This window comes from Saccopteryx bilineata, chromosome 9, assembly GCF_036850765.1.
Source record: "Saccopteryx bilineata isolate mSacBil1 chromosome 9, mSacBil1_pri_phased_curated, whole genome shotgun sequence".
Taxonomy (NCBI): domain Eukaryota; kingdom Metazoa; phylum Chordata; class Mammalia; order Chiroptera; family Emballonuridae; genus Saccopteryx; species Saccopteryx bilineata.
Window position 1 is genome coordinate 19523239 of NC_089498.1, and position 15250 is coordinate 19538488.

The 15250-nt window shown below is 41.1% G+C and overlaps 1 protein-coding gene across 2 annotated transcripts in view; it reads left to right on the plus strand.

The window, feature by feature from the left end:
- Positions 1-15250, plus strand: part of UTP4 (UTP4 small subunit processome component) — a 31913-nt gene that overhangs the window by 12251 nt on the left and 4412 nt on the right. For both annotated transcript variants that reach the window (XM_066243183.1, XM_066243184.1), the window contains exons 7-14: positions 5397-5568; positions 5678-5769; positions 7209-7305; positions 8087-8151; positions 9297-9419; positions 9860-10016; positions 11864-11970; positions 13741-13836. In XM_066243183.1, the coding sequence (XP_066099280.1) occupies positions 5397-5568; positions 5678-5769; positions 7209-7305; positions 8087-8151; positions 9297-9419; positions 9860-10016; positions 11864-11970; positions 13741-13836 (909 nt within the window). The remainder of the gene's footprint in view (positions 1-5396; positions 5569-5677; positions 5770-7208; positions 7306-8086; positions 8152-9296; positions 9420-9859; positions 10017-11863; positions 11971-13740; positions 13837-15250) is intronic.

Below are 15250 nucleotides of genomic sequence, written 5' to 3' on the forward strand. Positions count from 1 at the left end.
TTTTTTAAGTAAAATTTGTGCTTTATATTATAAGCATATAATAAAACAATTAAAATATAAAATGACACAATGCTTTTTTTTTAATTTTTATTTTATTTTATTCATTTTAGAGAGGAGAGAGAGAGGGATAGAAAGAGAGAGAGAGAAGGGGGGAGGAGCAGGAAGCATCAACTCCCATCTGTGCCTTGACCAGGCAAGTCCAGGGTTTCGAACTGACGACCTCAGTGTTTCCAGGTCGACGCTTTATCCACTGAGCCACCACAGATCAGGCTGCTTTTTGAAACAGAGTTTATACTTTTTCTTATTAAAGAGCTCCTTGAGACTTAAACATACGTTTTTGTCATATCATTTATGCATATATAAAAAGGAAAGTGCCTGGCCTTTGGTGGCGCAGTGGATTAAGCGTCGACCTGGAATGCTGAGGTCACCGGTTCAAAAACCTGGGCTTGCCTGGTCAAGGCACATATGGGAGTTGATGCTTCTTACTCCTCCCCTCTTCTCTCTCTCTCTCTTCTCCAAAATGAATAAATAAATAAAAATAATTTAAAAGAAAAGTTTAATTGACTTGAAATGATGAAGGTATTCCTAAAACTTTTTCACATTCAAAGTTGTACTCTGAAACATTTTTTTAAATTAATTTAATTTTAGAGAGAGAGAAACATCTATTTGTTGTTCCAGTTATTTATATTGAATAATTGGTTGATTCGTGAATGTGCCCTGACCTGACCAGGGATTGAACCCACAACCTTGGTGCATCAGGGCAATGCTCTAACCAACTGAGCTACCTGGCTAAGGCCCATTAGTTGATACCATTTTTTTTTTTTTTTAAACGAGAGACAGAGAGGACAGACAGGAAGGGAGGTGAGAAACGCCAATTCTTCGTTGCAGCATCTTAGTTGCTTAGTTGTTCATTGATTGCTTTCTCATATGTGACTTGACTGAGGGGCTCCAGCTGAGCCAGGGACCCCTTGCTCAAGCCAGCGACCTTTGGGCTCAAACTGGTGACCTTAATCTCAAGCTGGTGAGCCTGCGCTCAAGTTGAATGAGCCTGCATTCAAGCCAGCAACCTTGGGGTTTTAAACCTGGGTCCTCTGCATCCTGGGTCAATGCTGTGTCCACGGCACCACTGTGCCACTGCCTGGTCAGGCCATTAGTTTATTCTTTTATGTGTCCTGACGGGATCCAACCTGTAACCTTGGCATATGGGGGTGGTGCTCAAACCAACTGAGCTGCCTGGCCAGGGCTCGACTCACTCACTTTTCAACTAAGTCATCAGGGTTGATATTTGTCACACATGCCTCCCAACCATGCGTATGTTGGTGATGATGTGCCAGTATTGTCCCTAGGTTTTATTCTACCCTTTTGACAGCCCTTCTGAAGTTTTAGTGTTTGCTCTTTATCTGAAGATGTCATGCGTGAACAGGTTGACAGATAGTAGATACCATGATTGAGAGCTGTTAAATTGTAGGAAAACGTGTGCCTGAGAATCAGTGAGTTGTGGTACTTACTCAGAATTGAAAAATGCAATTGTACATACACTATATAAATAATGTATTATAGAATTGTACACCTGGAACCTATGTCATTTTTTTAACCAAAATCACCCCAATAGATTCAATTAAAAAATGCAGTTGTACAAATTCCAGCCCACAAAAATGCTTCTCACAGGCTTTAGAGTGGGCAGACGGGTTTGGATCCCAGTTGTACCCTCAGTAGCTACATATCTTCCTTGGGCAATTACTACTTTTAAGCCTCAGTTTCTCGTTCTGGGAAAACAAGAATGCTAGTAACCCACAGAGTTTGGGGAAAGATGACATGGGCAGTGCTTGTAAATTATGGAGTACGGTGTCTGGCACAGAGTGCGTGTGGTATGGGCATTATGATTTTCAAAATCTGTCTTGAAACATCCTAATTTTGAGCATTCTCCACACCACTCTTGCCAGTACGGCTGATTACTTTTAGGGTTTTTTTTATTGGATTTTCATTGACTAAAATGTGAACAGTGGCAAACACCCAGATCCTTGATCTTTTCCGATGTCTTTCAGCCTCATCAAGTATGAGAATACTACCGATTCCTGCTGGGCATTGTAGGGAACGTTTGCTTTCACTTACAGGTCAGGCCTGAGATCTTTTCTGTGTGAGGTAGTCACTCCGATTGCATTAGGACACACACACTCTTCCCTTCCCAGTCTGCTTTCCCTTGCTTCATTCCTGCTGTGCCCTGAGAGAGCTCTTTTCTTTCTGTTTCTTTTCAGTTCTTTTATGATTCCACTTCAGGGAAAGAGGATGTGGAGTGGGGGAGACCTGCCTTCCCAATCCCTCTCTGTAGGTGGGACTTTGAAAGCAAACTGCTACTTTTTTTTTTTTTTATAAAAGAAATGAACTGTGTAGTTGGAGGTGGGGGAAAGTGTGAGTTCCTCCACTGCTCAATGTCTCCACCTTTGTCTTGAGCTGAGGGTTTTCAGTTAGTATCCTTAGAGGAAGTGAGGGAGAGGCGGTCTGGACCACCTACGTGCTGTCCTTCAGATACACTTTCCTTCCTCTCCACCATCATGGGCCTGTAGGCGACCTCAAAGAGAGCTGGCACAAGGCTGAGTGGGTGTGGTGTGTCCAGAGCAAAGGCTTTGGAGGCAGGTGGCCATGTGACTGTCATGTCTCTAAACCTCTTGAATATGAGGTTTCTATCTGTGTAAAGGGCTATTAAATGATTAAGGAAAAGAAATAAAATAAAATCATGACTCATACAAACACGGAATGGAAATATTCCAAATTTTCTGTAACTTATTAACTGAGAGAACCAATGGGATGGTACAGGCACTTCAAAGGAGAATGCAAAGAACATAGATATATATGAGGTCATCAGCAATGCTGAAATTAATTTACAAACTGTTGCAAGACTCAGTGTCCACAGGGCAATAATCAGTTGCGTTTTACCAGGCAAAATACTTTGTGTGTCTATGCAAAAGAATCATCGCTCTCAATTTTCTGCGGTGTACAGAGTTGTGCAACACCTCCCTGGCAATCAAAGGACTCAGTAAACCTGAACACCAGTACGTTGTATGCTCATTTCAAAGTCTTCCACATGTTCTTCTGATAGGGCAGGTGATACTTAATTTCGCAAGGCATTGAAGAATTATTGATGATATGACACTTACAAAGTTCCTAGCACAGTATGTGTGAAGATGATGGCAACTACATGCTCAGATACGTTCCGACATCTCATCTCTCTGAACTGGCTGACCTAGTCTTTTGTACTATTTGATTGGTTAACTACTGATTCAAGTTCCTAATTTTTTCTCACCTCCCCCCCTCATTCAAATATCCTGTCTTTTTTTTTTTTCTGTGCAAAGTTGTGTGTATTTTTAAAAACCGGAGTTAAAATGGTTTTGTAGAGAAATTTAAAAAAATAAGCTAAGACCTTTTAAAACTAATCACGGTGCTTAACATACTGACAAAGAGAAAGCCTAAATTGGGGACCAGGTCTTTGTGTGATACAGGGCTTTTCCTTCCTCAGCCCACCTCCCTTTCTCTGAAAAGACAGTAAAGGAGCCCTGGCCGGTTGTCACAGCGGTAGAGCGTCGGCCTGGCATGCGGGGAACCCGGGTTTGATTCCCGGCCAGGGCACATAGGAGAAGCGCCCATTTGCTTCTCCACCCCCACCCCCTCCTTCCTCTCTCTCTCTTCCCCTCCCACAGCCAAGGCTCCATTGGAGCAAAGATGGCCCGGGCACTGGGGCTGGCTCCTTGGCCTCTGCCCCAGGCGCTAGAGTGGCTCTGGTCGCGGCAGAGCGACGCCCCGGAGGGGCAGAGCATCACCCCCTGGTGGGCAGAGCATCGCCCCTGGTGGGCGTGCCGGATGGATCCCAGTGGGGCGCATGCGGGAGTCTGTCTGTCTCTCCCCGTTTTCAGCTTCAGAAAAATACAAAAAAAAAAAAAGAAAGATGGACATAGGGCACCATCTTTTTTAAAATTTAAAAAGACAGTAAATTTCAGGGATTTTCAAAGTTAAGTCTTTTGACTACCCGTTTGCGATATTCTCCTATATTCTTTTTTCCTTTCTATATTTTTAACACCTTATTTACATTAAAGAAATTTTTACTGTGGTAAAATATAAGGAAATTTGCCTTTTTAACCATTTTTAAGTGTACGATTCAGTGACATTCGGTCCACTCACAGTGTTGTGCACCATCACCTCTCCATTTTCAGAGCTTTTTCCTTTCCCTAAATAGGAACTCTGTACCCATTGAAGACTAACTCCTTCCTCCCCTCTCTCAACTCTTGGTTACCTCCATTCTACTTTCTGTCCCTGTGATTTCGCTTGTTCTGGTTTTCTCGTAAGTGGAATCATATAATATTTGTTCTTTTGTGTCTGTGTTATTTTACTTAGCATAATGTTTTCTTTTCAATTTTCTTTTTAAATGTTTATTTTATTGATTTTAGAGAGACGAAGGAAGAGAAAGAGACAGGAACATCTGTTCCTGTATGTGCCCTGACCTGGTATCAAACTGGCAACATCTGTGCTTCCAGATGATGCTCTAACCAACTGAGCCATCTAGCCAGGGCAGCATAATGTTTTCAAAGTTCATCCATGTTACAACTTTAGCAGAATTTCATTCCTCCTTAAGGCTGAATAATGTTCTCTTGTACATATATACCTCATTGAGTATATTTATCTGTTGATGGACACATTTGGGTTGTTTTCATATTTTGGCTATTGTGATTAATGCTGTTGTGAACATTGGTGTGCCTGTATCTGTTTGAGTCCCTGCTTCCAAATTTTTGAGTATACATTTTCATTACTGTTCTTGCTTGGGTTGGTTGGTTGGTTTGTGTTTTGACTTTTAGGTTTCTTTTGCTTATTTTCTATATGAATTTAAGAAACAACTTTTTTTAGTTCTAGGTATACTAAATATTTTTATTGGATCATGTAAAACTTATAAATTTCCTTACTGATCATCAATATCTTTATCATGTTAAATATTTTTGTTCAGGAATATGGTATGGATTTCTTGTTTAGGTCATCTTTTATGTCCTTTAGAAGGTCTTAAATTTTTTTTTTCTTATATAAGTCTAGCACATTACTTGTTAAATCTATTTCTAGGTGTTTTATCTTTGTTGAATTTCTAATGATGTCTAGTTTATATACATGAAAGCGTTGTAGCCATTTGAGGTACATATTGCTAATTTTGTCAGTAGGGGGCGCATAGTTATCTGTGAGTGAGCTTGCTCTTATTATGAAATTGTTAGCTTCTAAAGGAAAGAGTCCCTTATAACCTACCTTCCAATTCTGGGCATAACTTTTCCCCTAAGCTGCCCAGACACACAACCTCAGGAAATATTTTTCAAAGTGGGCCCTGTTTTGCTCAAATGTGCCTCCCTGATGATTTAATTTCTCAGCAAGAAGACAGTTTCGTGGTGGGCACAGCCGAGGGGACAGTATTCCATTTTCAGCTGGTCTCTGTGACTTCCAGCAGCGGTGAGAAGCAGTGGGTACGGACAAAGCCATTTCAGCATCACACTCACGACGTGCGAACTGTGGCCCACAGCCCAACAGCGCTGATATCTGGAGGTGGGTTCTGCTCTTGGCCAGGCTGCTGCTCTCCTCTGCCCAGCTCTGGGTGTTTTCATGCAGGACATTGCCTAAGTCTGATGTCCTCTTCCCTCTCCCTTCTGCCCAGGCACTGACACCCACTTAGTCATTCGTCCTCTTATGGAGAAAGTGGAAGTAAAGAATTATGATGCTGCTCTTCGAAAAATCACTTTTCCCCATGTAAGTATCCCCTCATTTTCCCCTTCCCCTGTCCCACAAGACTGAGCACAGCTCACCCTTCCTGTGCAAATCTGTAAGATGTTGGTACTACCTGCCTTCATCCTTCAGTTTCTGAGACCGGCCTCTTACAAAGACATTTATGGGACCAAGAGATTGGTAGCAGCATTCCTGGTTCAGTTTCTGGGGAAATTGTTCCCTTTTTCAGATAGCTGTGGTTCAGAGGGAGTTTGTTTGTTTGTTTTGTTTTTAAGGCTGAGCTCCCTATTCTGTGTGGGAGGAGGAAATTCAGGCCTCCGGTGTGCCTTTTTAGAAAAGTGAATGTTTCTCAAGCAAAAAACCTTTCTCCCCATTACCTACTTTTACATTCCATTCAATCAATAAACCTCCCTAAGTCTACCTCCTCCTTCTTTCTTGAGACTACTCATTTCTCTTTGTCTACACTGCCATTATCCTCATTTGGGTTAGTGTCTTTTTTTATGTAGATTTCTTTATAGCAGCTTGTTTATGATCTTTTATTTATGTTTGTGTTATTCCAGCCTACTTTGCATTGATCTGGTCAGAAAGCAACTTTGTTCAGCATTCCATGCTTAAAAGCCTTTGGCTGGTCTACTTTGCCCTCAGTATAAAAACCTAATTCTCATGAAACCTATCTTGATCTGGTCCAGGCCTCGTGTCTCACACACTTGCAGCACCGCTGCCCAGGCTAGTCATTCTGAAAGACTATTCCCTCTAATGCTCTTGTACCTTTTAGCTGTTTCATGTCCATCGCTCTGCTTGGAAGGTCTTGCCCTACTTTTGCCTGAATAGACTTTACCAATTGAACCTCATCTGGGCTCCTGTCTTCACCCCCAGGAGGCTAGAGTAGATATCCTTTTTATTTTATTTTATTTTTGTTACATACTGTGCTTAGCTGTGTTAAAACTCTTAGCACACTAAGTGTAATTCCCTATTTGTGTGTCAGCCATTTAGACTATAAACTTGAGAGTGGTAGGTATGTTTTTATTTATCAGTGTGTTCTTAGACCCTAGGACAGTGCCTGGCATACGGTAGTAGGTAGGGAATATTTATGAGGCAAATATATTTCAACAGTTAAAAATATGTAAGGCCTGACCTGTGGTGGCACAGTGGGTAAAGCATTGACCTGGAACACTGAGGTTGGAGGTTTGAAACCCTGGGCTTGCCCTGTCTAGGCACATAAAGGAAGCAACTACTACAAGTTAATGTTTCCAGCTTCTCCTCCCTCTTTCTTTTTCTCTCTCTCCTCTCTGCTCTCTAAAAATCAATAAATAAAATCTAAAAAATAAAGTAAAATAAAAAATATATACATATTTACACACACACACACACACACACACACACCCTAAGATGTTGCTGCTGTATCTAGTACTGAGGTAATTGATGACCCTGGTCTGCTTATCACTTTCGATTCTTGACTACAGCGACGTCTCATTTCCTGTTCAAAAAAGAAGCAGCTTCTCCTCTTCCAGTTTTCTCACCACTTGGATCTTTGGCGACTGGGATCCACAGTTGCAACAGGTAAGATGGGAGCGAGTTTTTTCCAGTAAGAAAACTGGAGACAGAAGCCAGAAATTAGAATTGCAGTTGATACTCTGCTTATGGAAGAATGGACGGAGATTTTTCTCTGTCCATTGGACTTCATGGTTTTCCCATCTACTAGATGGAGCAGAGTTGTTCTTTAGAGAGTTGGCATCATTAACAGGATACTGGATCATCTGTCAAAGGTTCATGAATCTGTGCTCTAGGAAGGTAGTAGTGGAGGTACAGGATGTGGATGTGAGGGTTGTGGGATCATAGTTTGCTCTGGCTTGTTTGGGATCAAAACAGGATGTTGAAAATGACAAAATTTAATGTTGGCTAGTGACATTTCTGCATGGAAAAGATCTCAGGTCTTTGTGGGTTGACAGCCTAGTGGCCTTTTGAAAAATGTTTGGGTTCTTTTGTTTTATATTGGATTAGGTTTATACTGTATTTAGGTTCCAAAATGAGCAAATGAAGTTGAGGCCACACAGACTCCACTTCTACCCACATGTGTGGCTGGCTGTGGGGTAGAGCTTCAGCGAGTTCATGATGTGCCATAGCATAGGCAGTGTCCAGACACCTAGATGGAAGCTAAGGACATGTTTACTGCTTTTCTCTTCAGATACCCCCAGAAAACGATGGGCTTACTGAGTCAGACATTTTTCTTATTTCTCACTGCTAGAGATCCCATTCTACCCAGGGTTGACATTTTAGAAGAAAAAATAAACAGATAACCTTTCTTTGAGAAGAAAAAGCTCAGGGAAATTTCTTGTTCCAGGAAAGCACGGGGATACCCTCCCCCTCTCCAGAGACGCAGCTCATTTATTGCACCTCAAGACAAAGGTAAGGGCATCACCTGTGCATGTGCAGGCCTGAGACCAGAACATTTTTCTCATTCCGAATCTGGAGAATTATTTAGTTGACATCATTAACTGTATGAAATCTAAATAATTTGGGTGAAGTAATACTATGTCAACAGAATTGATTTCCTATGATTATAAGTTGAACATTCAAAATTTATTAGATGAATGAATACAGGAAGTTGGTTTTATTCTTTTGGTATTACTATGAGAATAACACATTTTTGTAAGTTCAAAGGGTACAAAAGAGTATGCAATGAAAAATGAGCCCCCTTCTTACCCTAAAGCCCTGGTCCTAGTCTCCAGAAATATTGTCAGTAGTTTTTTATATATCCTTCCCGAAAAAAATTTCCACCTGTTTGTGCATGTATCATTTCTTTTTACAGTAATGGTGCTATACTATGCAAATACAAACTTCTTTGTATCCTTTACAAAAGCTTTATTTTGATAACACAAATATTTGTGAGTACAGTCTTGCCATAATTAATTTAAACAATATTGATCATTTATATCCTCATCTACCTGTTTCATTTCAGTTTCCTTTTCTAAAATAATTGTTAATTGATTAGTTGTGTATATCCTTTCAGATCTTCTTCCATGTGAGAGAACTGTATGTGTATACATACACATTTATGTACATTTAGATATATTTCATGAGTTTTTAAAAATTACATAACTTAACATTAAACTTTTTCTTTGTTATGCAAATTTTTTCGCTTACTGATTCTTAGAGGTCTTTAAAGCAGGTTGTCATAGATAAAACAATTCTCCGAGTCACCTTGCTTCCAAAGCTTTCCTGCATTAAATTCCTCTCTGCTCAGGTTTTCTAAAGTTAGGGTTTAGTATGAAGCTATCTGTGAGTACACAATGGCTGAGATTAGTTCACAGAGTTCATAGACCTCTGTTTTTGGAAATCAGTCACACCATTTAGGTACTATACTTTTGTTTTATTCTTAGAGGGGGCTGCTATACTTTTGATATAATCATGGTGACATACAGCATGTGGCTGTCAGGATTATATGTAGGTGTTTGTGGATATGTCCAGAGTGATAGCAGCTTGGGAATTCATGTCACAGTGAACCTTGCATGAAGTACTTGAACATTCATCCTCATTCCTAATGTTGCCAGGGTCCCGAGAACATTATTTGCAGCTGTATCTCCCCATGTGGAAGTTGGATAGCCTATTCTACAGTTTCTCGGTTTTTCCTCTGTCGGTTGAATTATGAACATGACAACATAAGTCTCCAAAGGGTAAGTGATAACCCAGCATTTGGTTGAACAAGAAGAAAATTCGTAAGTGAATTTTTTGTGAAGTAGGAATGTGCTGGATATAAATCCTTGCTCAGTGAAAGTTATTTGGAGACAGCTGTTACAAAAAAAATCTTTTTATTTCCACTTTGGTTTGGTTTTTATTTTTGGAGGAGTAGTGAAGTGCCAGAAAGTGGCAGTCAAGCTTAGGCTTTTGAAGAGATAAAGGAGGGGGTGTATCGTTACAATAGGCACGTCGGTGTTCCAGGCCCTTGGTCAGTTGGCTTCCTTAGAGACAGGAAGCATTAGTGTAATTTAAGCCTGGCTGTGATTATTCCCCCCCAACTCCACCCCTCTTTCCCTGCCTGGCTGTGATTATTTTTGATGGTCTCTAGGTTTCACTTCTCTCTCTTACTGGTTTTTTTCTACTGGTTGACCCCAAGGTTTCCAAAATGCCAGCGTTCCTTCGCTCTGCCCTTCAGATTTTGTTTTCTGAAGATTCAAGAAAGCTCTTTGTGGCTTCAAATCAAGGGTCTCTGCATGTCATTCGGCTGTTGGAAGGGAGCTTCAAACACCTGCATACTTTTCAGGCTCAGTCAGGTAGGAATTTGATAACTGGCCATAGGAGAGAGTTGTCAGCCTCTGATGTATTTTTTCCCCCTTTTAAATCTTTTTCATTGTCCAGTGTTCACTAATGCTCTTCTCCACCCTGCATACACACATTCAGTCACATGTTTGCAATTTAAAGTAGGAGGAGATATCTGGCAAATGAAAACATTTATGAGATCTGAAATGTTTCTCACACCTACTCTTTTCTCACTGGGCTGTTGATTCCTTATTTGGGGCCAGAGAATTTTCATCACCTTTCTTAGAGTGTTTGTTAGCAGGGCAAGAAGAAAGTTGAAATCATCTGTAATCCTGACACCCAGGAATAACTACTGTTAATATTTTTGTATATTTCCAATGTGTTTGTACGTAGGCATTTTATGGACATGTTAATTTGTTTTGGTTGTTTTTATAAAGATGAACTTACACATACAGTTTTATTACCTGTCATAGCATGTTCATGACTGTTTTCCATGTTCTTTGAGAGCATGAGTGTGCATGAATGAGGGACCGGGTAGCTAACTTGCTGAGTTAATTATTGAGGACTTAGTGCCCAGCTTCAGCTGGTAGGTATTGGACACTTCCCACGGGCCTTTTCCCTCCTTCCTCTCCCTGAATTATGGTGCTTCACCGCCCTTTCGGTTCCATCAGCATGGAGAGTCAGCTCTGAACTTAAACTCTCCCTGTGCATAGCTGCTTCAGAAATACACAGGAAAAGAAACCCACAAGTTAGTCATCAGATAAAGTAAACTGCCAATTGTTATTGAGTACCTGTGTATGATTTTATTATAAAACTTACACTTTTCGGCCCTGGCTGTTTGGCTCAGTGGTAAAGCATCAGCCTGGCGTGCAGGAGTCCCGGGTTCGATTCCCGGCCAGGGCACACAGGAGAAGTGCCCATCTGTTTCTCCACCCCTCCCCCTCTCCTTCCTCTCTGTCTCTCTCTTCCCCTCCCGTAGCCGAGGCTCCATTGGAGCAAAGTTGGCCTGGGCACTGAGGATGGCTCTATGGCCTCTGCCTCAGGTGCTAGAATGGCTCTGGTTGCAAAACTTACACTTTTTACCTTGTAGTTAGCATCCCTTAAGATTAGGTCCTGCATTATATATATATATATATAATTTTATTTCCTCTCATCTCATTTCCCCCTTATAGTCAAACTGGTTACTTCATAGCCTTAGACCTGTGTGTTTCTCTCCTGTCACTTAGCTCACCTTGTTCTTCACACTTTTCCTGCCTCACCCACCCGTTAACGTCTCACTTATGTCTTGCTTTAGAGCTTATTTATCGTTTGGAGGCATTATATGCAGCACATTTTGGCATATAGCATCACAGTCTGGTTTTTATCTTACATGAGTTTTTATGTTGCCAAATTGGTTCAAAATCTTTTGATGACAAAGATGGCTCCTGTGTGCCCATGCTCCCTTAGTGTGAATGTGTAGCAGGTCCTCGGTAAATGTAAGACATGCTGCAAGCCTATTGAATTGACTGTTTGTCCATAACTTTGACAAAAAAACTATTTGGTAGGAAGGGAATTTGAAACAAAGTATAGACTTTATTGGTAGGTGCTACCCTGCTTCTTCATTACTGGAACAGGCTGGGCAGTGTCTCACTCAGGCCTGAGCAAGTGATGCCTGGTGTTGATCTCTCGAGATCCTCTTTATATGAAGAATGGTCAATTACGTGAAAAATAGATGAACTTGTCTAGCATGTACTTGCAAAATTATCATGAAATTATCCTAGTAATTTCAAACTGAGGGTCCTGTTGGCTTTTGCCATCATCTTCAGGGCAGGGCTGGCTGTGGACACTGTACTCAGACTTAACTGTTGTTCTGTCCTCACAGGGACCATGGAGTCCATGTGTCTTTTGGCAGTCAGTCCAGATGGGAATTGGCTAGCTACATCCGGCACCAGTTCTGGAGTCCACGTGTACAACGTAAAACGTCTGAAGGTGAGCTTTGGGCTTAGTGGTGGCGAACAGGAGGAAGGCAGCCCTGCAGTTATTAGACTCAAGGCCAATTGGTATGACCCGGAAAATTACTAGGCTTTTTTTTTTTGGCCAAGAATTTTTCCTGTTTTACTTGTTTGGAACCCAAAACCTATAATCTGTCATATTAAAGTCAGTCAGTGGGAACAGTGGAAACACTCATGCACAGGAATTTGACATTAAGAATTTATGGCAGCCTGACCTGTGGTGGCACAGTGGATAGAGCGTCGACCTGGAACGCTGAGGTTGCGGGTTCATAATCCTGGGCTGACCCGGTCAAGGTACATGTGAGAAGTAATTGTTGAATGACTAAAGTAAAGCAACTACAATCTTGCTCCTTTCTATCTCTGTTCTCTATAAAATCAATAAATAAAATAGTTTAAAAAAATTATGGCTGATAAATCCACATTCAGGTTATTTCTGTATTTTAGAGAGGAAAGTTCTGATTTACTGCAGGAAGTAATGATTTCCTTTAATAGCTCACCTTATAATCTCAAAGTATTTTTTTAATAAAACAATCAGAAATTTGGCAAAGGAATAACAGGAAAATATTTTCCACAAATCAGTAATGATATTGTCATTCACTGATCAAATCATAAATCATCCCTTACAAGCCCTCATCTTCCTCGTAAAAGCCAGATAAGAATTACCTAAAACTTGAAATAAGCATTAAAAGTTGATAGAAGAAGAAAAAAAAAAAAAGTTGATAGAAGAGTACCAGACTGTGCCTGGCCAGGCAGTGGCGCAGTAGATAGAGTGTCGGACTGGGATGCAGAAGGACCCAGGTTCGAGACCCCAGGATAGCCAGCTTGAGCGTGGGCTCATCTGGCTTGAGCAAAAAAGCTCACCAGCTTGGACCCAAGGTCGCTGGCTCAAGCAAGGGGTCACTCAGTCTACTGAAGGCCTGTGGTCATGGCACATATGAGAAAGCAATCAATGAACAACTACGGTGTTGCAACGAAAAGCTGATGATTGATGCTTCTCATCTCTCTCCGTTCCTGTCTGTCTGTCCCTATCTATCCCTCTATCTGACTCTCTCTCTGTCCCTGTAAAAAAAAAAAAAAAAAAAAAAAAAGAAGAGTACCAGACTGCTCCATTAAATGGGTTTGCCTGTTAATCTGTGTTGCACTGTAGCAAGAGCATGTCCTGCTTCCTCCTTGAGGCTTGCCTGGCACTTAGGAGTGTTCCTGTGTAGTGGTGTGCATGCCTTTCAATTATACATAAATGTCCACGGTTTCTTTTAAATCCATTGTCAAGCTGTAGATTCTGGTTTTTTTTGTTTTAATGTTTTTGGGGTTTTTTTTTATTGATTTAAGAAAGAGGAAGGGAGAGAGCTAGAGAGAGACAAGAACAATGATGTGTGCCTGACCCAGGATCCTACTGGCAACCTCTGTGCTTCCAGATGGTACTTTCACCAACCGAGCTATCTGGCCAGGGCTTAGATTTCCTGTTTAATGACATGTTTATGATCAATTCACACAGATGTAGAGATAGCAGGGAAAGCTTTACTCTGTAGTTCTCTGCAAATGCTGTCAGTTTTGTAAATAGTTAAATATTTTATTTAAATGAAATTAAAGTTTATTGTTTGGATAAATGCCTGACATTTATGGGAACTACCATAGAACCCTTTCAGTTAGAAGGAATACAGGTTAAAAACAATTGACTCAGACCATGCAGTCTTCCTGGGGAAGGTACCACATAGAGTTGCCTTTTGTGTCTATCATTTCTTCCCAGCTTCACTGCACAGTTCCTGCTTACAATTTCCCTGTGACAGCTCTAGCCATCTCCCCTAATACCAACAACCTTGTCATTGCTCATGCTGACCAGCAGGTAAGAGATTCCGGTGCTTTCTAATTCCTTTTGGCTGGATGGTAACTTAGAAGCTAAGATAATGACAGTATTGGAAGACCCTTTCTTTGGAAGTACTGGATGGTATAAATATAGTTTTCTCCTATATGAAGTAAAGCTGTCAGGAATAGCTTGAGCAAATCATAGGCCAGTAACGATCATCAGCTTGCTGGGGCCCAGTGAAATGGGGAGGCTCTGAGATTCTAGAATAAAGAGGTATAAGAAGAGGGGGTGGAATTTTTAAGTAATTGCTTTACTGATTGTTTTTAGACTGGAGATGACATGGACTCAGGTGTTTGACTGGATATGGGATGGAATAAGATTTTGAGAGTTGAAAGTGACTAAAAGATCATGTAATTAGCCTTCACTTTTGCAGGCGAGGAAATCAGGTACTACCCAATATCAGTCAAAATTAGTGCTTAGACTACTTATTTTTTCCATACCAAGTTGTAAGAATATTGTAATTGTAAGAAGAGCTTTAAAAATACTTGAGCTTCACCAGCTTGGACCCAAGGTCGCTGGCTTGAGCAAGGGGTTACTTGGTCTGCTGTAGCCCCACGGTCAAGGCACATATGAGAAAGCAATCAATGAACAACGAAGTGCCACAACGAAAAACTAATGATTGATGCTTCTCATCTCTCTCCTTTCCTGTCTGTCTGTCCCTTTCTATCCCTCTCTCTGACTCTCTCTGTCTCTGTAAAAAAACAAACAAACAAAAATACTTGAGCTTCAAAACCCTATGAAATTATCAATACTTACATATTTTTACCTGTAAAGTGGGCATGATAATACCTTCCTTATTGGAAAGATTAAATATGATCTGAGAAGCACATTTAAGTAGAATGCTAAGCAAATGATGCTTTCTACTTTGATTAGCAGTTTTTACACTCACACATGGATACATTCTAGGCAAGAAGTTAAATTCCTCATCAGTTTCATAGATCTGTGTCCTTAGCCAAAGACTGAAAGATTGGTGAAGCCTCATCCTTGTCCTTGTCACACATAGTGATAATGTCCGCCTGATAACTTTTATTGGCAGTTGGTCTCATAACTGCTTCAGTCATTAAAACTGATGGAAAGGCCTGACCAGGTGGTGACACAGTGGGTAGAGCATCGGACTGGGACATGGAGGACCCAGGTTCGAAATCCCAAGGTTGCCGACTTGAGCACGGGCTCATCTGGCTTGAGCTCAGGGTCATCTGGCTTGAGCATGGGCTCCCCAGCTTGAGTGCAGGGTCGTTGGCTTGAGTATGGGATCATAGATATGACCCATGGTTGCTAGCTTGAGCCAAGGTTGCTGACTTGAGCAAGGTGTTACTTGCTCCGCTGTAGCCCCCTGGTCAAGGCACATATGAGAAAGCAATCAATGAACAACTAAGGTGCTGCAACGAAGAAG